This window comes from Nerophis lumbriciformis, linkage group LG10 (assembly GCF_033978685.3).
Source record: "Nerophis lumbriciformis linkage group LG10, RoL_Nlum_v2.1, whole genome shotgun sequence".
NCBI lineage: Eukaryota > Metazoa > Chordata > Actinopteri > Syngnathiformes > Syngnathidae > Nerophis > Nerophis lumbriciformis.
The window spans coordinates 13381283-13406519 of record NC_084557.2 but is presented as its reverse complement, the minus strand read 5'-3'; the positions used below and the strand labels follow the sequence as shown (position 1 = coordinate 13406519).

The window sequence follows — 25237 nt, the reverse complement described above, 5'->3', positions numbered from 1 at the left end:
CAACTCCTGAAAAGCAACCCCACACCATAATTCCTCCTCCACCAAATTTCACACTCGGCACGATACAGTCCGAAAAGTAGCGTTCTCCTGACAATCTCCAAACCCAGACTGGTCCATGAGATTGCCAGATGGAAAAGCGTAATTCATCACTCCAGAGAAGGCGTCTTCACTGCTCTAGAGTCCAGTGGCGACGTGCTTTACACCGCTGCATCCCACGCTTTGCATTGGACTTGGTGATGTATGGCTTAGATGCAACTGTTCGGCCATGGAAACCAATTCCATGAAGCTCTTTGCGTACTGTACGTGGGCTAATTGGAAGGTCACCTGAAGTTTGGAGCTCTGTAGCAACTGACTGTGCAGAAAGTGACGGGGGGACGGCGAGGCGCAGTTGGGAGAGTGGCCGTGCAAGCAACCTGAGGGTTCCTGGTTCAATCCCCACCTTCTACCAACCTCGTCACGTCCGTTGTGTCCTTGAGCAAGACACTTCACCCTTGCTCCTGATGGGTCGTGGTTAGGGCCTTGCATGGCAGCTCCCGCCATCAGTGTGTGAATGGGTGAATGTGCAAATAGTGTCAAAGCGCTTTGAGTACCTTGAAGGTAGAAAAACGCTATACAAGTATAACCCATTTACCATTTACCAAAGTCTGTCTATAGCCTGAAAATGACGGTAATCAATGAGTTTTTAACTAATTAAAATTGCTCTAAACCGGACAGCATGAGGAGCCTGGAACTTTAAATACGCAGACATACTGTAGTTTCCACACGACCACTACAACAAAACGCACATGAATGGTAGCATGTGGGTGAATATACAATTGTGAGGGGGTGTATATTGTAGCGTCCAGGTGTTGTGCCGGAAAATGCACCCCCGGTGTAGAATGCACCCCCTGACGGGAGTGTTATATAAACTAAAGCCCACACTTTAAGTTTCCACGTGCATTAGGTACACCTGCAGACTGCAGCACAGATTTCATATTTCATTCATTCACAATTCCTCCAACACGAACATTATTGTTTTTGCACTTTTGGCTTCTTATTAAATAACGTTTTCAAATAGATTCAATCTTGCACATGGAAACTTTAAGTGTGGGCTTTAGTTGATATAACACTCCCGTCAGGGGGTGCATTTTACGACGGGGGTGCATTATCCGGCACAACACCTGAAGAGTTAGTACTGCAAAGGGTTCTGGGTATTTGTTCTGTTGTGTTTATGTTGTGTTACTGTGCGGATGTTCTCCCAAAATGTGTTTGTCATTCTTGATTGGTGTGAATTCACAGTGTGGCGTATATTTCTAACAATGTTAAAGTTGCTTAAACGGCCACTCTCAGTGTAAACTGTATCGTTGTTGATGAAGTATGCGTTGCATTTACATGTGTGCGTACAGAAGCTGCTTATATCTTGTGACTAAGCGGGCACGTTGTTAGAAGGGATGGAAAGCGGACGTGACCTCAGCTCGTAGAGGACGTTAAAAGCAGTGCCTGTAAGGCACGCCCCCAAGACTGTGGAATACGAGATATAATGACTGATGAACACCTTCGTTCAATAATGAAGGTTGCTTCAGCTCAAAGCCTAAGCCCCGACATTAATGAACAAGCATCCAAGAAAAGATGGCAGGTATCTGGCTTGCGCACATCAGATTAGATCAGTGTGTTGCAAACTGAGCAGTTTAAAGTCCTGACTCATTATTTTACCGGTATTTTCAAATTTATTAGCCTGTGGAAAAAGTTAATGTTGATATTTACCTCAGAAGGCTGCAAATAGAAAAGAGGCATTCAATTTTTATTTAAATTGTATTTGATATGCCATTGATATTTTTTAATTTTTATTATTATTATTTGAAACTCTATTTTGCATGTCACTATAAAGTTATATAAGCCTTGCTTGTTCAATATTTAATGCAAAACTTGTTTGGGTCCCTATTAAAAGGTTAATTTGTTCAACCTTGGCCCGTGGCTTTGTTCAGTTTTAAATTTTGGCCCACTCTGTATTTGAGTTTGACACCCCTGGTTTAAAGCTTTTGTTACTGAACGGAAGAAACAACCAATAAAAAAAACATACAGTAACCTGAGGTCATGCAGCTGTAATATAAGTTTGCTTACATCGTCCTTGGTCGCTTGTCGTAGCTTCTACGTCGTTCACCCATTTTAAAGTAAGTTGACTAGACTCGTACTGCTTTCACCGAATTTCTTTCAGCCATTTTACACTGGCACTTGTTATTAGCGCATTGACTGTATCGACTGCAGTGCACACCCTGTTGTTGGAAATAACCGTAATCAAATATAATAACGGCACAAAATAATAAATATAAACAAAGTTAAATATAAACAAAATGTTACTTAGGTGGGAAGTAATAAAGTCAAGTGTTAATGTCATCAACTGTCATTGTTGCCTGGGTATTTTGATTGATTAACAATAATGGATTTTATGCTGTGTTAATAACTGGAATGCACTTAAATTAATTAGATCCCATGGTGTAGTGTTATTTTACAAGCTCCCGATGGGTTTTACACTTGCTATATTGCTGGGTTACAATCACGTAACCTAGAGGCACTTCCGGGTTTCCAGGTAACCGAGAGGCACTTTCGACATTGTCGACAATAACATTTGTTGCAGACAACTAGAATTGTCAACAATAGTCGTAACATCATCACTCGTGTTTTTCCAGGCGGAATCGGGTCTGTGCCGCCACTTGCAAAAACCTTGCCAGTGGCCCCGTTTACACTTTGATTGAAACTTTTATTAGTAGATTGCACAGCACAGTACATATTCCGTACAATTGACCACTAAATGGTAACACCCGAATAAGTTTTTCAACTTGTTTAAGTCGGGGTCCACGTAAATCAAACGCTGCAAAGTGCTTCAAATCTGATCTTTTGGCATCAGATTCAATCTGATTGGAATCTGATCTTTTCAAATGTGACTTCAGTCTAAAAGTAATGCGACCTGAATGTGATTTTTTGTCAGCTACGGGTGAGCTACATCATTCGTGTGCGCCGGAAAGACACAGTCGCCAGCGGAAATGAATATTTCATCACAACATCCGGTTTCGGTTTCTACGTAAGACGACCAAATTTTAGTGCATCACCTGTCAATAGTACGCAAATAATAGGCTATATGTAATACATATTCAGTAATACATATTAGTTAGGTCGGGCTTATACCGCCACGGGTAAGATGTACCCCCGTGCTACCTGCCGCATTCGGGCAGATGGGGCTCGTAAACCTGGTAAGGCAGCCCATCTAGGAGGAGGAAATCTCCAATCTCAAAACCACCGCTGCCTTGCGGTCAACCCACTTGAGGGTAAGGCTAAGGGAGTAAACCCCGACAGAAAATCAGGAGCCTGAGTCCTGAAGGCGGTTTGATGTTGTAGCATCATTCCGGCAACTCCTGCAGCGTCGCTGGTGCCAAGTTGTATCGACACTCGTCGCTCCCTTGGATCCACCAGCCATGCGGAGAGGGGGGGCTTGCTGTCCGGACAACAGCTTGCCCTCCATAGTTCCATGCCCAGGCCATGTAAATCCACTGGAGAGGTCACTCCAGCAGATACCGGTTCTAAGCCCATCCGATTGGCGAAGGAAACAGGTGACAGGGGCCATCTCCGTCCGTGGGATGGACCCTCCCAGTGAGACCCCCGCCCCCCTTTTTGGATCTACCCCATCGTCTCCCGAGACGGAAGGATGCCGACGATGATGTAATACATGAATATATATTTTGATTCCGTAAAAATAACGATTGTTGAAATACAGGAGTTGAAGCTGTGACACATTTGCTTACACGTGAGTTGAAAAATATAGCTCTCGTAGATCCATGCTGATATTCTTGTCTCCTCTACTTAACAGCCATGAAAAGATTACAACCCTCCCAAATATATTACACTATATACAACCATTCATACATTACTTAAATTTATTTTCACGTAAAAAACACTAATTCTTTAGGTGTTGCAACTTTTTTTTTTGTAGTAGTAGTCTTGATTTCCTCCCTGTCAATTACCTTTGTTTTCACTTCATGAAAGTGCGCATGCAAGTGACCTCGAGGCAACATTGGGGCCACATTGGGGCCTGTGCGTGTATACACTGGAGTCTGATAAAAATCACATTTAACTTGCAGTGTAAACAGGGAGCTGGAAAAACTCAGATCTAAAAAAAAAAATCTGATTTGGGCCACTCTGGCCTGCAGTGTAAACTTAGTCAGTGATGACCATGAATTGATTAACGTGGACCCCGACTTATACAAGTTGAAAAACTTATTCGGGTGTTACCATGTAGTGGTCAATTGTACGGAATATGTACTGTACTGTGCAATCTACTAATAAAAGTTTCAATCAATCAATCAATCAAAACATGTAAAGTGTGAGAACATTTCCTCCTATTTTTGGTAAAAACATGAATACCATGCTCATTTTGCACATCGGACCTTGTTTTTATGGCAGTACATCTATGATACGTGAACATTTAAAGCGGAAACATGATGTCGGACGTCTGGACGGAGGATGCGGCCTCAATCTCAGTAGGAGTGTTAGCTTGCACCTTGCTAGCTAGCCAACAAGTGTGAAAAAACTACAGTTTTAGCCATAGTCAGCCAGCTAAACTTTGTCTAAATCATTTCAAGTACTTTTTAAAAGCAGCGTCAATTTGCAATGCACTAAAAAAAAGGCACAATAACAAACCCTAATCACACGCGCACACAGACAGAAAGGCACCAATGCGGAGGTATTATAAGATTCAACATATAATCTTTTAGATGGCTATCATGATAAAAATTAATAAATGATACAATTCTGCACTGAGTCTATTAGAGCTAGCTTCTGCAGCTGTTTTGTTTGATCAGCCCTTTTACTGAAAAAATACAAATAAATTAACATTGACAAAATCTTTCTGTGTAAATAACTCATTTCACAATATATATATATATATATATATATATATATATATATATATATATATTTATATATATATATATATATATACAGTGGGGCAAAAAAGTATTTAGTTAGCCACCAATTGTGCAAGTTCTCCCACTTAAAATGATGGCAGAGGTCTGTAATTGTCATCATAGGTACACTTCAACTGTGAGAGACAGAATGTGAAAAAAAAAATCCAGGAATTCACATTGTAGGATTTTTAAATAATTTATTTGTAAATTATGGTGGAAAATAAGTATTTGGTCAATAACAAAAATTCAACTCAATACTTTGTAATATAACCTTTGTTGGCAATAACAGAGGTCAAACGATTACTATAGGTCTTTACCAGGTGTGCACACACAGTAGCTGGTATTTTGGCCCATTCCTCCATGCAGATCTTCTCGAGAGCAGTGATGTTTTGGGGCTGTCGCCGAGCAACACGGACTTTCAACTCCCTCCACAGATTTTCTGTGGGGTTGAGGTCTGGAGACTGGCTAGGCCACTCCAGGACTTTCAAATGCTTCTTACGGAGCCACTCCTTCGTTGCCCGGGCGGTGTGTTTGGGATCATTGTCATGCTGGAAGACCCAGCCACGTTTCATCTTCAAAGCTCTCACTGATGGAAGGAGGTTTTGGCTCAAAATCTCACGATACATGGCCCCCTTCATTCTTTCCTTAACACGGATCAGTCGGCCTGTCTCCTTAGCAGAAAAACAGCCCCAAAGCATTATGTTTCCACCTCCATGCTTCACAGTAGGTATGGTGTTCTTCGGATGCAACTCAGTATTGTTCTTCCTCCAAACACGACGAGTTGAGTTTATACCAAAAAGTTATATTTTGGTTTCATCTGACCACATGGCATTCTCCCAATCCTCTGCTGTATCATCCATGTGCTCTCTGGCAAACTTCAGACGGGCCTGGACATGCACTGGCTTAAGCAGGGGGACACGTCTGGCACTGCAGAATTTGATTCCCTGTCGGCGTAGTGTGTTACTGATGGTAACCTTTGTTACTTTGGTCCCAGCTCTCTGCAGGTCATTCACCAGGTCCCCCCGTGTGGTTCTGGGATTTTTGCTCACCGTTCTCATGATCATTTTGACCCCACGGGATGAGATCTTGCGTGGAGCCCCAGATCGAGGGAGATTATCAGTGGTCTTGTATGTCTTCCATTTTCTGATAATTGCTCCCACAGTTGATTTTTTCACACCAAGCCGCTTGTCTATTGTAGATTCACTCTTCACAGTCTGGTGCAGGTCTACAATTATTTTCCTGGTGTTCTTCAACAGCTCTTTGGTCTTGGCCATAGTGGAGTTTGGAGTCTGACTGTTTGAGGCTGTGGACAGGTGTCTTTTATACAGATAAGTTCAAATAGGTGCCATTAATACAGGTAACGAGTGGAGGACAGAAGAGCTTCTTAAAGAAGAAATTACAGGTCTGTGAGAGCCAGAGATCTTCCTTGTTTGAAGTGACCAAATACTTATTTTCCACCATAATTTACAAATAAATTCTTTAAAATTCCTACAATGTGAATTCCTGGATTTTTTTTCACATTCTGTCTCTCACAGTTGAAGTGTACCTATGATGAAAATTACAGACCTCTGTCATCATTTTAAGTGGGAGAACTTGCACAATCGGTGGCTGACTAAATACTTTTTTGCCCCACTGTATATATATATATATATATATATATATATATATATATCTGCGGCGCGGCTAATATATTGTAAAAATATATTTATCTTCTAAAATTTAGTGGGTGCGGCTTATAGTCCGGAAAATACAGTAAATGTTACATCCCTAGTTACACCACATCTACAGTTATGCTACACTACCACGGTTCCATTATAATTTATGAGCAAACTTTCACGAGTAAGTAAATATATGGAAATACTGGCTCATTTTTTTTTAAGACAGCAGCCGTTCTTCAGTGGCGACACCCAAAAAATTAACGTCGCTCGTCGAGGAAAAAGTGTTACTGACACAAAAAACAGTAGGTATCCATGCATTTTTTTGCATGTTGCTATCCAAATACTCTTGACAACCTTAATCCACAGACATCTAAAAGCAACTTGAAAATATCCAGGGGTATTTGGATGGAGTTTGATGAGGCTATCTTTTTAAAGGGGAACATTATCACCAGACCTATGTAAGCGTCAATATATACCTTGATGTTGCAGAAAAAAGACCATATATTTTTTTTAACCGATTTCCGAACTCTAAATGGGTGAATTTTGGCGAATTAAACGCCTTTCTAATATTCGCTCTCGGAGCGATGATGTCACAACGTGGCGTCACATCGGGAAGCAATCCGCCATTTTCTCAAACACCGAGTCAAATCAGCTCTGTTATTTTCCGTTTTTTCGACTGTTTTCCGTACCTTGGAGACATCATGCCTCGTCGGTGTGTAACAACACGAACAGGGACGGATTCAAGTTGCACCAGTGGCCCAAAGATGCGAAAGTGGCAAGAAATTGGACGTTTGTTCCGCACACTTTACCGACGAAAGCTATGCTACGACAGAGATGGCAAGAATGTGTGGATATCCTGCGACACTCAAAGCAGATGCATTTCCAACGATAAAGTCAAAGAAATCTGCCGCCAGACCCCCATTGATTCTGCCAGAGTGTGTGAGCAATTCAGGGACAAAGGCCCTCAGTAGCACGGCAAGCAATGGCGGCAGTTTGTTCCCGTAGACGAGCGAGCTAAACCCCCTGGATGTCTTGGCTCACACCGTCAAGAGAAGAATATCGACCCTAGCTTCCCTGGCCTGCTGACATGAGGGTATGTCTACAGAATATATTAATTGATGAAAATTGGGCTGTCTGCACTCTCAAAGTGCATGTTGTTGCCAAATGTATTTCATATGCTGTAAACCTAGTTCATAGTTGTTAGTTTCCTTTAATGCCAAACAAACACATACCAATCGTTGGTTAGAAGGCGATCGCCGAATTCGTCCTCACTTTCTCCCGTGTCGCTGGCTGTCGTGTCGTTTTCGTCGGTTTCGCCTGCATACGGTTCAAACCGATATGGCTCAATAGTTTCAGTTTCTTCTTCAATTTCGTTTTCGCTACCTGCCTCCACACTACAACCATCTGTTTCAATACATTCGTAATCTGTTGAAATCGCTTAAGCCGCTGAAATCCGAGTCTGAATCCGAGCTAATGTCGCTATAGCTTGCCCTTCTTTCCGCCATGTTTGTTTGTGTTGGCTTCACTATGTGACGTCACAGGAAAATGGACGGGTGTTTATAACGATGGTTAAAACCAGGCACTTTGAAGCTTTTTTTAGGGATACTGCGTGATGGGTAAAATTTTGAAAAAAACTTCGAAAAATATAATAAGCCACTGGGAACTGATTTTTAATGGTTTTAACAATTCTGAAATTGTGATAATGTTCCCCTTTAAGTAATGGCCTCTATAAGGGAAGTACATCCCTGTTAGTAGCAAGCACGTACCTAGAACCATAGTCATGTAGCGCTCCTCCACTCCAGCCTCCAGCAGCAACGGGGGCACATACGTGATCCCAGCTGCCACACAGATCTCCAGGCCACAGGTGAGGGAGTTCAGCAGGACAAGGCGCCACCGAGACCTCCATCCAGGCATATTTACTGGGGCAGCCTTGCCTTTCCTACCCTGTGGGATGGCCACTAGCGAGGGCAGAGACGAGGGCACGGGGGCAGACAGCAGCAGAGACACGTAGAGGTCTTCGATGACCTAAAGGATTCATTCTCCTCTCAGCATTCAGGATCTGCAGAAGATAAATAAAAATGCTGTGTTAAATCCGCACCCAAACCATGGCATGCAGCATTCATGTACTATAACGAGCCCAGGCTTGAATAAGGCAAGGTAATCCTCTGAACTGTCAGTTTTCAAAACAAATCTGCACATGTCAAGATATTGTCCAAATGCAGAGATGACAGTGGCAGTCAAAAGGATGTGATTTTGATGCATCCTCAAAGATCCTCGCCAACAGCTTTGGGACAGCAGGAACAACAACAGGCGGAGAGGAGATGAGTCAGCAGCAGCAATGCAATGTGCCACACACCAAAACATTTGCCAAGAGAATTCTTTCTCCCACTGCCGCTTTTGTTTGTTAAATACAAATTCCCACACTCACATATACATATTCATTCATTCATTAATACATAGGTACCTACGCTCCCACATATATACACAAATACAGTACATACATACATACACATTCACAGTACATACATCCAAATTATTGTTATTATTCATTATCAATAGTGCTATTTCTACTGGTATTTTACTGCTCCATTTGCAGTGCAATAATGTTCCTTGTCATTTGTGTGTTAGTAATATTTACTTCATTAACTGCTTCTTTGCTATCACTTTTCGTATGTTATTTGTACATATCGTATTTGCTGATGCTGGTCTGTTATTGTTGTGTTTGCTGTTGTTGTTGTCTCTGTCTTAACCCCCTCTTGTCTCTGCAATTTCCCCATCTGTCTTCCTTTTTTTCCCCTCTTTCTATCCCCTCCTGCACCGAACGTTAAAATAAATCCATTGAATAAGGTAAAATACAAATAAGGCAACAAGAGAAGTATTCCACACTTCTCTTCTGTAAAGTAAATCTATATGTATGTATGTATACATACTACATACATACATACATACAGTTGCAAGAAAAAGTGAACCCTTTGGGATTACTTGGTTTTCTGCATAAATTAGTGACAAAATGTGCTTTGATCTTCATCAAAGTCACAACAATTCTGCAAATACCGCACAAAAAATATATGTTTTCATCTTTTTATTGAACACAACATTCACAGTACAGGGTGGAAAAAGTATGTGAACTCCATTCTTGTTCAATGTTTTACATATTGTAGATTCGTCAACAATAATGTCAAAATGTGCCAGAGATTTCTGTAAGTCTTTAGCTGACTCTAGGATTCTTCTTCACCTCACTGAGCATTCTGCGCTGTGCTCTCACAGTCATCTTTACAGGTTGACCACGCCTGGGGAGAGTAGCAACAGTGCTGAACTTTCTCCATTTGTAGACAGTCTGTCTTACCGTGGACACATGCACATCAAGGCTTTTAGAGATACTTGTGTAATCCTTTCCAGCTTTATGCAAGTTAACAATTCTTGATCGTAGATCTTCTGTGAGCTCTTTTGTGCGAAGCATGGTTCACATCAGGGCAATGCTTCTTGAGAACAGCACACTTATCTCAGGTGTGTTTTTATAAGGCAGGGCAGCTTTAACCAACACACATGATCTTGTCACATTGATTAGACTCCGTTTTGTCTGAGTCCTGGCTCCAATCAGCTCTTGGAAAAGTCATTAGCCTAGGGGTTCACATACCTTTTCACCTAAAAAGATAAAAACTTATAATTTTTTGTGCAGTATTAATTTAAGCTGTTTGTCTATTGTTGTGGCTTCGATGAAGATCAAAACACATTTTATGACCAATTTATGCAAAAATCCAAGTAATCCCAAAGGGTTTACATACTTTTTCTTGCAACTCTACACACACACACACACACAACAGGCCAAAAGTTTGGACACACCTCATTCAATGAGTTTTCTTTATTTTCATGACTGTTTATTGTAGATTGTTACTTAAAGCATCAAAACTATGTGTGGCATTATGTACTTAACAAAAAAGGAGAAATAACTGAAAACCCATCCATCCCATCCATTTTCTACCATTTGTCCCTGTGAATACCATTTCAGGTGACTACCTCTTGAAGCTCAAATAAATAAATAGTCATGAAAATAAAGAAAACGCATTGAATGAGAAGGTGTGTCCAAACTTTTGGCCTGTACTGTGCTGGGTATGTATACACACGCATACATACATAAATATACACATATATATATATATATATATATATATATATATATATATATATATACACATATATATATATATATATATATATATATATATATATATATATATATATATACACATGCATGTATACATACATACATATACATCTACAACTACATATTATCCATAGGTCAACCTGTCACCATAAGAGTGAGGAAGCTGTGATTGCACTTTGGATGAAAGCAGAGAAATAAACGCATGCATGTCTAATGTTCAGTTGCCATTTGTGCACCTAAAATAACTCCAATAATCAAAAACATAGGTAGGATAAGGATAGGACAGGCAAAGTTTTTGATGAAAAGGTTGAAGTTGTATCTATCCACACGTGGTGCAGCTTGTGAAATGAACATTGAAGGTGAACCACAACATCCGTTTCCATGGTATTTTCTGCACTCTATCCATCACTGAGACATGTGGACCACACCTTGATGAATCATTTTCCAGTGACATCTTCAAAACACCATATCATTCTGCCCCGCCAGTTAACAGTGGTTTGTCTCTCCAGTAGACTACCCATTTACAAACCGCCCCATTCTACCAACTTTTCGATTTATGAACCACAGACCAAATAAAAATAAGCTTTGGTGTACGAACTTTGTCTCAAGAGTACCAGCACTCATTGTGTGCATTTTTATCGTTTTGCTGGCTCAGTATGATTCCAAAGAAAGCAAAAGACAAGCAATGTGTGGTTTGAAACATTCAAGAAGTATCTACAGCATTGTCAAAACACAGCTTTAATCTCTAAAAAGTTAATAAAGTTGGTCAAAAAAAAAGTGGGATCAAAATAATTATCGTCACCCCTCAATGGTGTAAATTATTTCAAAGCAGACAGTTCAGGAACTGAGAGAATGGTGACAAACAGAAACAACAAGGTGCTATATTTGCATTTGGTGTGACATTTCCCTTCCAATGCTTCCCATCTGTTCCTTCCTCACAAATACCACTGATGTCATCTTCTTTTTCACAGGGAAAAATGCAACAAAATATAATAATTTAGTTTTTTGATTGATTGATTGATTGAAGCTGTTATTAGTAGATTGCACAGTACAGTACATATTCCGTACAATTGACCACTAAATTGTTAACACCCGAATAAGTTTTTCACCTTGTTTAAGTCGGGGTCCACTTAAATTGATTCACGATACAGATATATACTATATATATACTATCATCATAATACAGTAATCACAGAAGATAATCATCAGAGTATATACATTAAATTATTTACATTATTTACAATCCGGGGTGTGGGATGTGGGGGGGCGGTTAGGTTTGGTTGATATCAACACTTCAGTCATCAACAATTGCATCATCAGAGAAATGGACATTGAAACGGTGTAGGACTGACTTGGTAGGATATGTACAGCAAGTAGTGGACATAGAGAGAGAGAGATCAGAAAGCATGAGAATAAGTATCTACATTTGATTATTTACAATCCGGGGAGGTGGGATGTGGAAGGGGGAGGGTGTTAGTTAAGGGTTGAAGTTGCCTGGAGGTGTTCTTTTAGTGCGATTTTGAAGGAGGATAGAGATGCCCTTTCTTTTACACCTGTTGGGAGTGCATTCCATATTGATGTGGCATAGAAGGAGAATGAGTTAAGACCTTTGTTAGACCGGAATCTGGGTTTAACGTGGTTAGTGGAGCTCCCCCTGGTGTTGTGGTTATGGCAGTCATTTACGTTAAGGCAGTAGTTTGACATGTACTTCGGTATCAGGGAGGTGTAGCGGATTTTATAGACTAGGCTCAGTGCAAGTTGTTTTACTCTGTCCTCCACCCTGAGCCAGCCCACTTTGGAGAAGTGGGTAGGCGTGAGGTGGGATCTGGGGTGGAGGTCTAGAAGTAATCTGACTAGCTTGTTCTGGGATGCTTGGAGTCTAGATTTGAGGGTTTTGGAGGTGCTGGGGTACCAGGAGGTGCATGCGTAATCGAAAAAGGGTTGAATGAGAGTTCCCGCTAGAATCTTCATGTTGCTTTTGTTGACCGGAGAGGATATTCTGTAGAGAAATCGCGTTCGTTGGTTGACCTTTTTGATTACCTTGTTTGCCATTTTATCACAGGAAAGATTGGCCTCTAGAATGGAACCTAGGTAGGTGACCTCATCTTTCCTGGTTATAACAATGTCAGTTGTATTGCAAAACAATATAATATGGTATCATTTTGTAAGGCAACCGTATTTCATAACAGAATATTATTAGGAGCGGCATAGCGTACTGGGTAGAGCGGCCGTGCCAGAAACCTGAGGGTTGCAGGTTCGCTCCCCGCCTCTTACCATCCAAATAGCTGCCGTTGTGTCCTTGGGCAGGACACTTCACCCTTACCCCCAGTGCCGCTCACACTGGTGAATGAATAATGAATGCTGGTCGGAGTGTCCATAGGGGCAAACTGGCAGCCACGCTTCAGTCAGTCTACCCCAGGGCAGCTGTGGCTATGAAAGTAGCTTACCACCACCAGGTGTGAATGAATGATTGGTTCTCACTTCTCTGTGAAGCGCTTTGAGTGTCTAGAAAAGTGCTATATAAATCTAATTCATTATTATTAATACTCATAGATTTAATGAAGCATTGCGAAACCCATTAATAGGGCTGGGAATCGAAGGGTACATCAAAATACGATGCACAATTATGAATTGGCAATGCTGCGATAGGGGTGGAAAAAAATGTATAGTTTATATTCTGCAGCATAATCTTAACACTACAAACTGCAATGGTGCAAAAACAATGACACGGTTCTAATGCAACATAACTGTAAACTAACTTTTTATCAGCGAGGAGCGCCCCCTGGATGACATGTAAAACGTGGCAGCCAAATTGCAATTTTGCATGGTTCAACAATAAGCAGTCTAGATTCATATGGATGGAGATAAATGTAATTAAAACATTTGTTTCATTTATAGTAAATAGTTAAAAGTAATTACAATATTTGACTGATCTCATGTTTATGATGCTTTCTGTTAGGTCAGAAGTAAGGCTGCAGGTATCAAATATTTTAGTAATCTATATGTCCGATTGATTGAGTAATCAGATAAAACACTTTCTAGCCTCAAACAATTCTTCTGCTTACCATAACCAATTGTTTTCCTCATAAATGCACATTATCCATCCATCCATCCATTTTCTACCGCTTGTCCCTTTCAGGGTCATGGGGTGTGTTAGAGCCTATCCCCAGGTGCATGTCTTTTGGAGGTGGGAGGAAGCTGCAGTACCCGTAGGGAACCCACACAGTCACGGGGAGAATATACAAACTCCACACAGAAAGACCCCGAGCCTTATCAACATTGAAATTACGTACACTTTTAATAAAGTACAATCTAATCTAATTTTCTATATATGCACAGTATATATTTAACTCAGCTGTTGGCCGCTACACAGATCACGACACTGCTTTCATGTTTGCAGCAACCTTGCGTGTATTTAAAGCTCCGGACACTCCCTGGGGTCAGTATTTTGTATTTATTTGTATTTATTTCAGTATTTATCAGGTGCCTAGAATTACTGAAATAAAAGTGAACTATGATTGCAATAAAAAAATAAAGTCCTTGCCCCCACACCCCTGACGCCGAGCGATCAATAGAAACTTAGTGGCGTTATCAATACTGCCAAGGTCTTGAAGCATCAATAAACAGAGTCATTGTGAGGTGTAAGAAAAAAACAGGATATTTGCATGTGAAGATGAAGTTGACAGTTACCATTGTACATTTAAAGGACGCATGGAATGTGTTTGACATTATGCGTCAGATATCATTTTGAGACTTGTCACACTGAAAGACATTCATCAGAAGACACGTTTTTGCTGCCACACAATGTTTTGCAACATCCCTCTGCTTTGTCTCTGACCTGCATCCTAACAAGAAGACACTTTGACATATACTTGGTCTGCCTTTAAGATTCTGTCTCTGCCAGCTGACTTGCTGCCATATTTTTTCACAGAAGTGAGGAAAGCGACAAAGACAGGACCACCATTTTGTGTATACTAGAAATCAAAGTGTCCTAGTTCCAGCATCAATATATCACTCGACAAATCTTTTGATAAATTATAGGGATCTATTCCATTGTATAATTCGATTTTTTGCTCGTATCTGCTTTTTTCAGGAAGATTTAAGCTTTTTTTGTACTCCGTTCTCGCACTGCTTGGTTGACCACCACTGGTTTTCATTTATGAGAAGTCCCATCCATCCATCCATTTTCTACCGCTTATTCCCTTTTGGGGTCGCGGGGGGCGCTGGAGCCTATCTCAGCTACAATCGGGCGGAAGGCGGGGTACACCCTGGACAAGTCGCCACCTCATCGCAGGGCCAACACAGATAGACAGACAACATTCACACTCACATTCACACACTAGGGCCAATTTAGTGTTGCCAATCAACCTATCCCCAGGTGCATGTCTTTGGAGGTGGGAGGAAGCCGGAGTACCCGGAGGGAACCCACGCAGTCACGGGGAGAACATGCAAACTCCACACAGAAAGATCCCGAGCCCGGGATTGAACCCAAGACTACTTAGGACCTTCGTATTGTGAGGCAGATGCACTAACCCCTCTGCCACCGTGAAGCCCTTATGAGAAGTCACTTGTCGGAATACAAGCAATTGGGTTAGGGTTAGGGTTGAGGTGCAATAAAGTGTACAATGCCTTTAATATCAGTACACACTAACAAAGAGCCCAGAATACTTCAGGGAAAAGCCTGCTTTTATCCACCTTCTAAAACTATATAGTCATCTCAATGTTTTACTTATTTGCATACAATGTACAATACTACATTTTATTTACAGTAGTATTTCATTCTAAACAGAAGTTTTAATGTTGCACTTTATTGATCCGATTTATTTTTATTATCATTTAATGATTACTGGTATCTTTGATTTATTGGAGTTTATAGATTTGCATGCAATGTGCATTTTTATTTAGATAATTATTTTTCAAGACAAAAGTTTTAAAGGGGAACTGCACTTTTTTGGAATGTTGCCTATCGTTCACAGTCATTATGAGAGATAAGAACATATGCTTTTATGATTTAAAAAATTATAAAAACCGCTTGAAAGATGCGGCTAATGGGAGTCACCGTTGTAGCCTTCAAAACCCAATAAAACAACTTCAAAACTCTCCATCAAGGTTTTATATGCACAGTGCAAGTCTATATATAATGTACTAACAGACACCTTCATAACAATATGTAACATTATTTACCGTATTTTGATCATTTTGATCAATTCCAAGACTGATTTCTTTAGCGCACAGATTTCTGTTTCCATAGCAGCGCACGTCTGACTTCTGGCAACATGTGTGTTCCTACTTCCGGAATCAAACACGAGTGTATTTTCTAATCATCGCAGACATGGTAACAGACAACAAAGACAACGATTTTTGGACAAATGAGGATTTACAACCTTATACTTTTGAAGCTAAATATACTGCTGCTTATAGAAATGAGCATGAAGGAAGAGTGAGACGTTGGAGCAGACTGAAGCACGGAGAGAGTGATGAAAAGGATTTTTATGCTTTAAATATGGAACTTGGAGTCAAGTTATTCCTACATAAATGGATTGCTTACCCAAAATCAACAGGAAAGGTCCCCGGTCAGCTGGACCAGACAAACAACTGTCCATCGACTGAGTCACTTTAATATTGATCATGATACACACAGCACGCCATGCTTGTTGGTACAACTACAGTACATACGCTGTCTGGCTAGCTCAGCTGTGTACGAACAAAACATGAAATGTGGGCTAATACTTTGCAGATACTGTAATAGGATTGTTCATGTTTTTCAGTCAGTACATATTGTTGACCTATTGCAATGTTGTGCATTACAAACTTAAACGTGTTTCGTGCTGACGTAAACGCTAGCTTATCTCTTGCCGTAATTAGCTTTTACAGCTAATGCCGTAGCACGCCAATGTGTTAGTATGATGGAAAGAGTTCCTCTGTGTTTGCTCTTACAATAACCATGTCGCTACAGCATGGTTATTAGATGGGTTACAAACGTAAATTAAGTATTGATGCCGGGTTTTTTAGAAATGCATTTTCAAAGTGATTTAGAGGTATAATTGATTGCTCCCATTAGCTGCATTGCTACCTACCAAGAAGAAGCAAAACAAAAAACAAAGTTTTTCTTCTTGTCTCTCATAATGATTGTGAACAATGGTCAGAATTCCCAAAAAAGTGCAGTTCCCTTTTAAATTCACACTTTATTAATCTCAGTTTTGGAGAATATTATTTGCATGCAATGTACAATGCTACATTTTTGTTTACAGAAGTAATTTATTCAAGCAGAAGTATTGCCTCCCAGAGGAAGTCCTTAATTTTGTTATTTAAAAATTGTTGCATAAAATATAGAATTTATATCTGGTCTAAAAATTATATACAAATTAGAATTTTGCTAAGATTAAAACGCAGTGTCATTTCAAACAACTAGTTTTTGATCAAATAAAAGCAAAATTTGCTTTGAATCTGTCATTTATATTCATTGGTTACTTTAAAAAAGTAGAGGAAAAAATTTAAAAAAAAACAAATCTAATTTTTCTGTGAAAAAAACAGATTTTATTTTTAGGCCATATCGCCCAAGCCTATTTCAAGTATTGCTCCCAGTTGGTTAAGTAGCTTCTTACCCAGTTCAAGACCAACCCTTTTGATGCCATGCTGTTGTAATTTGGCAAGATATTACGATTGATGCTTTAGTTAGACCCGTAAACACTGCAGATGCACACGGTTTTACCATTGCTTGCTTGAATTGGTAACCTCTTCCGTTATTTCGATTAATGCCATTGACATTTTAGCTTTGTATATGTGTTGGTTCTCCATGAGTGTTCCACTTTTATCTATAAAGTCATACAATCTGTTATATAATTTTTCAACAATTTTAGAAAATTGGGTAAGTAAGGAAACCGGTTTAGCTATAGTTTGTAAACTTGTGTTTGTCTCCAGTATTATGAATTGGTACAACTTTTGCTATTTTCATTTTGTTTGGGAATTTGAACATATGAAACGATAGGTTGCTAATAAACATTTAAGGTTCAGAAACCTTTTCAACAACCTTTATCGTTCTGATATCAATCAGTTGGGCCAGATTTATCCTACACATTAATGCCTAACTTCTTTTTACGCTTCTGCTAATTACGACTCAACTTAAGTTATTCATATTACAGTAGTCAACAAATACATAAACTTGAATGACAATGTTTAAATGTTCATTGAACTATTGCTCGTTTCTTTCATTAACACCGTGAAACTGACTAATTTAGTTTACATTTTATTCGTCAAAACTGATTATAATTCTAACAAATCGGAAGTAAGCAAAGTCCGGAAGTAGATTGTGTTCTACTGGAGTGATTCCCAACCACGGGGCCGTGGCACATTAGTCTGCTGTGAGATATGTTCAGGTGCTGTAACGGTTTTATATCGTCTTTAAATGTGATCCATCCAAAAATAGACATAGCAAAAACTCCCCTTGTGTGGTTAACACTCTGATCAGACTTTGGGCAGTAGAGGCTTTCGTCAACGTTCCCGCTTCTCCAATACTAAGCCCAATTCAAGCCGCAGTCTCCTAAAAAGCATGGAAAGCTTTGTATTAACTAAGCCAGAGAGAGAGAGAGGTATATCTGGCCAAAATCAGAATGTCCTAAGCTTGATCATGCATGACCCTGACAATCAGATTCTATGACGCACATCTTCATGCAGACACAGTGTACCACAATACAGACTTACAACCATGTCATCACCAGAGGGTTTTTCACAGTGAATGAGCACACTCTGGGTGGGGTAGGGGGTCTCCCAACAGTAAGCATGGCTTGGAACGGAGCAGGGGAAGGAATTGCTCCAACATGATGTCAGACTTAGACTGTGGCTGCACAAACCTCAGCAAGTTGAGCAGCTTGTGTTTTTGGCTCAAAGTGAATGGCTGCAACTCTTTGGCTTGGCTCCCTTCTAAGTTCCTGCACTCTAATGGGCCTGATCATTGGCATGAGGGGCAGAAAACCTAGCGTCAATGCAGACAGCTTCCCAGATGTACTTCCTACAGACCTTTCTGAACAATGCATACAAAAACAGCATGATGAAAAGCAGAGAGGCCTTTAACACCATCTGAGTTAGTTTTAACAATGCACTCACTAGTTCATTAAAAGCTTCACTGGGTACTAAGAAATTCAAGAAGTCGTATGTGAAATTGAATCAAGCATTTGTACTGAGGAGTTGATGAAGTTTCTACACCTTAAGTAGAGTAACGCCAGGTCTCTTAATGAAAATCAGAAACCTGTTCTTAGTTTATCAATTCCTTGGAATCACTTTGCCAATTTTTCAAACCATTCCATTAATTATTCCTGCGGACATGAATGACATGTGTAGTGACTTCAAACGGCAAGAAAAATGGCGTCTATCATGTCAAAGCTGCTATTACCGGTTAAACTGTTGAACTGCTTTGCACACTTTTGGCATTCTCTCGATGAGCTTCACCTGTGAAGTGGAAACCATTTCAGGTGACTACCTCTTGAAGCTTATCAAGAGAATGCCAAGAGTGTGCCAAAAAGTAATCAGAGCAAAGGGTGGCTCTTTTGAAGAAACTAGAAAATAAAACATGTTTTCAATTATTTATTTTTTTTATTTTTATTTTTTTTAAATACATAACTCCACGTGTTCATTCATAGTTTTATGCCTTCAGTGACAATCTACAATGTGAATAGTCATGAAAATAAAGAATACGCATTAAATGAGAAGGTGTGTCTAAACTTTTGGCCTGTACTCTGTGTGTGTGCGTGTATATATATATATATATATATATATATATATATATATATATATATATATATATATATATATATATATATATATATATATATATATATATATATATATATATACACATATATACATACATACATACATACATACATACATACATACATACATGTACACACACACCTATCGAATTAATCGAGATAATCGATTAATCGTTACAGCTTTACTAAGAACTATAAAACTTTAAGCAAACCTGTGTTACATGTATATGCATGCTTGGCTACCATCGTTCCACAAATGTCTTCGAAACAAACCACATCACAAGCAAATCTATATTAAGAAAACATTTTGACAGTTACTGCTGTGGTTCGGGTCAGTCAGTCATACAAGGGACTGACAGAGATGCCATTGTTTATAAGTCATTATAAAGTCAAGTTCCCATATTTGATCATTTGGCCCAACATGGACAATGTTCTCCAATATAACTGGTGTTGCCTTGAAAACATGACGGACACATGATTTCCGATGGAGGGCAGGGTCGGAGGTCACAGTGACGGATGTGGGTTTAAGATTACAGGCTGGGGGTAGGGTCAACACAGGTTTGCCCTTCAAAATGAGCACAAATCAACTTTTGATAGGTTTCCCAGCAAAGTTTAATTAATTATGTAATTGACTTTAACAAGCAAATATTTTAACAGTTAAAACAGACTTTTTGCCAATCTACCCCATCCATCCATCCATTTTCTACCGCTTATTCCCTTTTGGGGTCACGGGGGGCGCTGGAGCCTATCTCATCTACCCAAAAAGATTTTTTCATTTTATCTAGGAAAATATGGAAAACGGCTGTGAAGACCATTTGGACTACCGATTTTCTAACAAAGTTCAGCACTTGCGTGAATCCCGCCAACATTGGAGAGGTTTCCGAACACACACACGCACTTCTCAGGTGAACATGAATGAATGCAACCCAAGTTGGGGTGACCTCATTTTGTCTTACCTTTGACTGAAATTTGGGGAAGTTACCAGTAATGGTGCTGACCATTGCACATAGCTAATCACTCACAAAAGGTTACACAGCTACAACTGTGCTGCTCGTCCATTGTTATGTGTACATGGACACATTTAATCCGATTAAAAGCCTAACCGGAGTAAAAATGCTTCATTTAAACACGCCATTCGGAACATCCTGACCTGATCACACACATTGGGATCAAAATTTAATTCCGATTAAGACGGGTGGTTTATGCCGCTATCATTTGGATTGTAGCGCATAAAAACACATCTTCAGAAATTCAAGTAGACATGATCCTTACTGCGCATGTCTTTGGCGTCAGCTATACTTTGGTGGAGCGCGGACTAAATGTAATAGTCTCGGAATGAAGCGATTGTCTTGCTGCTGTCTCCCCCATTCAACATGAACATAAGTAGCGGTATATACTGTTGAGTTAGTTTTTCTGAAAACTAAACTAGCAAAAACAAAAGTAGTGAACAGAAGAAAAAATTACTGTGACAGTGTTGGACAAGCAAAAAAGCACAAAGCCATGTTTGTTAACAGTGATAGTCACTGATTTGTTCCAGCCACTGCAGCAAGCAACCTCGTCCAAAAGATGGCGCCATAGCACAAGCAATAGCACATCTTTCCGTTTATGGAATGGTGCTACGCATGTCAAAGTGAAGTATTTCGATTTAAGGTGTGATGCACGAAAATGCACGTTAAAATCAGATTTTTTTTTCAGGAACATTCTAATCAGAATTATGATCAATTCAAATACATTTTGCCCATGTACACGTGGCTCTTGAGGCTGATAATGTAGCTCCCTACAGACGCTTGCATTCCAGGGACTAAAAACCTACTGTTGTGCAACAAAAGGATGACAACTAAGAGCTAGTTTTAATTCAAATGTGGTCAAGTGCATTTTTGTATTCAACAGAGCAGTTGAAATTCTAATTTGGTTTAAATAAACAATTAGCTGCCAGATAGTATTTTTGCAGCATGATATAGCAACATTTTGTTCACATATTTTTAGATAAACAGCATACTTCATTAGTGTGACAGTTTTTTTTTTAGTTGAAAAACATAAAATCTTTAAGTGAAAATATTTTTTTAAATGAGTTGACAAAACATAATAAATTGATGCTCAATGACAAAAATAACACTCAGAATAAATAAATTATTAGGAAAATGATACTCACCATCCAAGGATCACTACACATTCTACTGATAATGGAGCATCAAATCCATTTTTCTGGCTCTGTAAACTCAGAAGGCAGTCTTAGCCAAGCTTCTTGCTCTACGTAGTGACTATTTTTCTCTATCCTGCTTCTGGCTACATCCAGTGTTCCCTCCTCTGCTACTTAGCCACCTCCTTTTCCTCCATCCCTCCCATTAGTCACTCTTCATCACGCGGTCTCCGTCTGTGCCTGTAAGGTGGGAATTGCAAGAATCCCAAAGCACTTGAAGATTCACTTCTGTCGCCCTCTTGGTGTGCAAATCAAAACCGCTCTGGAGCTAAAACCTAAAAGACACGCATTGAAAGTAAGGCGCATTGTCACCTGTGTTGTGTCATGAGCTCAAGAGGCAGTTAGGGGACAAAGGACAAATTGATATGATAACAAGCCCCAACACAACCCCCCCCCCACCCCAAAGCAGGTCTTCATATACAATGTTCAAATTATGCAACCCTTGGGCCAAAAATGGGCATTACATACGTGATATGATAGTTTAGTTTGAAGTTAAGCAGGCTGACATTTCACCAGATTCGGAGGTTTTATTTTCAGAAATTTGCATTGGGTTTTTGAATGTGACGTTATTGGAATGGGATATTTAAGTACACACACTTTACCTTAAAAACTATTTTGGCCCATTGTCTCCCACTGTTACTGCTACGTTTTAAATGCCTGCAAATCTGGTATATTACTAAACAGATTGAGAAATCAGAAAATACTGTTTTGGTGTAATTGTACCCCTTAACCACGAGATGGCGCCAGAAAACAATGAGCATAATACTAAGAGCTTTGATGAGCGTAAATGAGTGAAAGTGCTATTAAACAGTTGAAATGCAAAAAAACAACGAAAAGATGTGCGGTTACGAATAACATGGAAAGTATACATAAAAGATTTGTGTGAACTTAAACTCAACCAAGTCCTGCTTGTTTTCCGTCTCAATCTAGCCGATTAGGCACTGTATAAATAAATAATCTTCAAGAAAACCATTAAAAAAAACTACCAGGGCACAAACATCCTCTATCAAGACCTCCCTTTTTCTTAGTCTTAGTTAAGCGCAAACTCCTGAATGAACACTTCTTTAACCCTTTTCTTGCATGGTTCACTAGATAAGAGTGCCTTAAAGAGGAACTGCCCTTTTGGGGCATAATTGTGTCTATCATTCACAATCCCTTTGTAGGACAAGAACACAAATGTTTTTTTAATATTTTTTTTATGCATTCTAATGTATAATATACAGCAACTATGAAGTGGCGAACAATGAAGCGAATGGGAGTCTTCTATTGCGCCCATAAAGCCCTCTAAAAGACATATAAAAACTGCCAACAAAACTCCACTTACATGTCGTGACCTGAATATTAACCAAGTATTAGCGACATTGTTTTTATGAGAGCTAATGCCTTGGAACTACTTTTAGCGGCGCGTTGATCACGGAGAGGCAACTAGTTTATGCAGCTATTGATGTACTGAGCCGGTAAGCTGCTGTATCATCTGAGTTGGTGAAAAATTCTGCAAAAGAGTAAACCATACCTTACACCTGTATAGTAGAAGGTTGTGTGCATAAACAGAAAAGTTGGTCAACTTTGACATTCAACTTAGATCCTGAGATTGCGGGCAAAAAATTAAAAGTCGCGCGGGATATAAGCCGTTCCCACTAAATTTTAGAAGAAAAAAAACATTTTCCATATATTAGCCGCACTGAACTATAAGCCGCAGATATATATGTTGTGAAATTAGTTATTTACACAAAGATTCTGTAAATGTAAACAAAACAAAACAAAAGTCATCGTCAGAAGCTACATAAACTAGCTCTCCAATCAGCTAAACAGACTTAATGACTCCGTGGTGACGTCTTGGTTAATTTACTGAGGAATTTGTTAAACTGAAACAATACAAAAAGAATGCCATTGTACGTTAATAATAACAGACACTGGTAAACGTGTTAGCATATTAGCTCATGCTAACGAAGCTAGCGTCATTACATTAAGAGGGCACGTACAAATATGCATGAAAACACAGACATGCCACATGGGACTGTTTAGTAAGTATAAACAGTTTTAGTTATATTGTAAAACTCAAACGTTGTTTGGAGTGATGAATGAAGACTCCATACGAGTAGAAACGGTATGCACGGCCAGAAGATGAACAGCCCTCCGGTTGAAAAAAAAAGAAAAAAAGAAAAGCACTACATGTAAATAGAGAGACACCTGCAGTGAGTGAACTTGTCCAAAAAATGGTAGCATAGCACAAACAGTAAAACACTTTCTTGGTGTATTTGCTGGTTTTTTTGTTTTTTTTATTATGGCGGTTTTCGGAGAACAATTAATTAATTAGCTGCACCGTCTTATAAGCCACAGGATTCAAAGTTTAACAGAAAAGTAGTGGCTTATAGTCCGGAATTTAGCGTGATTCTTCATCTAAACGGGAAGATATAAATGTCCCATAAGTCAGCATCCCAGCGAGAGCAGACACTGTACAGCAAGTGATGTTTGTATTTTGTATTTCTTAAGTACTTAGCAATAGTGCTACTTGCTGGATCTGCTTATCGCTCAGCTTCTAAAACGTGTAGCTCAGCTTCATCCTCCTTAAATTCAGACTCAAAAATACAAAGTTCTGGATCATCATTTGTACCAAAGTCGTCGGCATGATTAGTAGTAGTAGTTGTAGGAAATACCAAAAATTGTAATTCACCTGTGAAATTAATAAGCCGCCGCATGCTTAAAATGAGCAAAATGTTGTAAATATTACATGACATCATGAATGTGCCTGTTAATGCATTACATATATACTTACAGTTGGAGGCTTTTGGCTATTTTTTGAAGTGCTTCATAATCGGAATAGAGCGACTTACCATTACCTCTATTGTTAGCTGACTTTTGCTGGCAATTCTTTACAAATTAGAATGCATAAAAAAAGAAAAAAGGGTTCTCGTCTCCCATAAGGATTGTGAATGACAGGCAAAATTTCCCAAAAAGTGCAGTTTCTCTTTGAGCTTATTTGATTAGACAGACATATTTATGCAAACACTCAGTCCACCTCTAAAAGACTGCGAAGCTTCTACCCCATGCCAGTAAGAACAGACTGGCCCCTGCAGAAAGGCTTTTAATTTGATAAAATTAGGGGGGAAAGAAGTGGAGTGGAGGGTGCTCTGAAAGGGAGGGTGGTTAGTGTTGGGAGGAGGCGGCTGGGAGTAATATCATTACATTCCAGCTAGCTTTAAGGAATCTCCATTTCTGTAGCTGGGAGGTCGATCAATATGAAGACAAAGTGAGGTTGAACAGCTGCAACACTGCAACATGAGTGGCTTCCTGGGAATTAAGGCACTTTTGAAAATCCCACTTTAGATAAAGTCTGATCATCACCTCGGCATCCTAGAGGACAAATAATACTGCTTCACCTGTGCTGGGCCTGGCTCTCAAATTCGTGCACAGGTAAATGTGGAATTTACAACAAGGGCACCAAAATAAAGTAATTTCTTTGAAAATATCCTTCAGAGGCAGATTATTTCATGATGGGGAGATGACTC

General features: G+C 39.5%; 1 protein-coding gene across 2 annotated transcripts in view; it reads right to left on the bottom strand.

The window, feature by feature from the left end:
- The window catches only part of LOC133612630 (solute carrier family 45 member 3), an 81360-nt gene that overhangs the window by 24664 nt on the left and 31459 nt on the right, over positions 1-25237 (bottom strand). For both annotated transcript variants that reach the window (XR_012050632.1, XM_061970225.2), the window contains exon 2: positions 8362-8654. Coding sequence is in view for 1 of the 2 variants with exons in the window: in XM_061970225.2 (XP_061826209.1) it covers positions 8362-8509 (148 nt within the window). In the remaining variant the exon portion in view is untranslated. The remainder of the gene's footprint in view (positions 1-8361; positions 8655-25237) is intronic.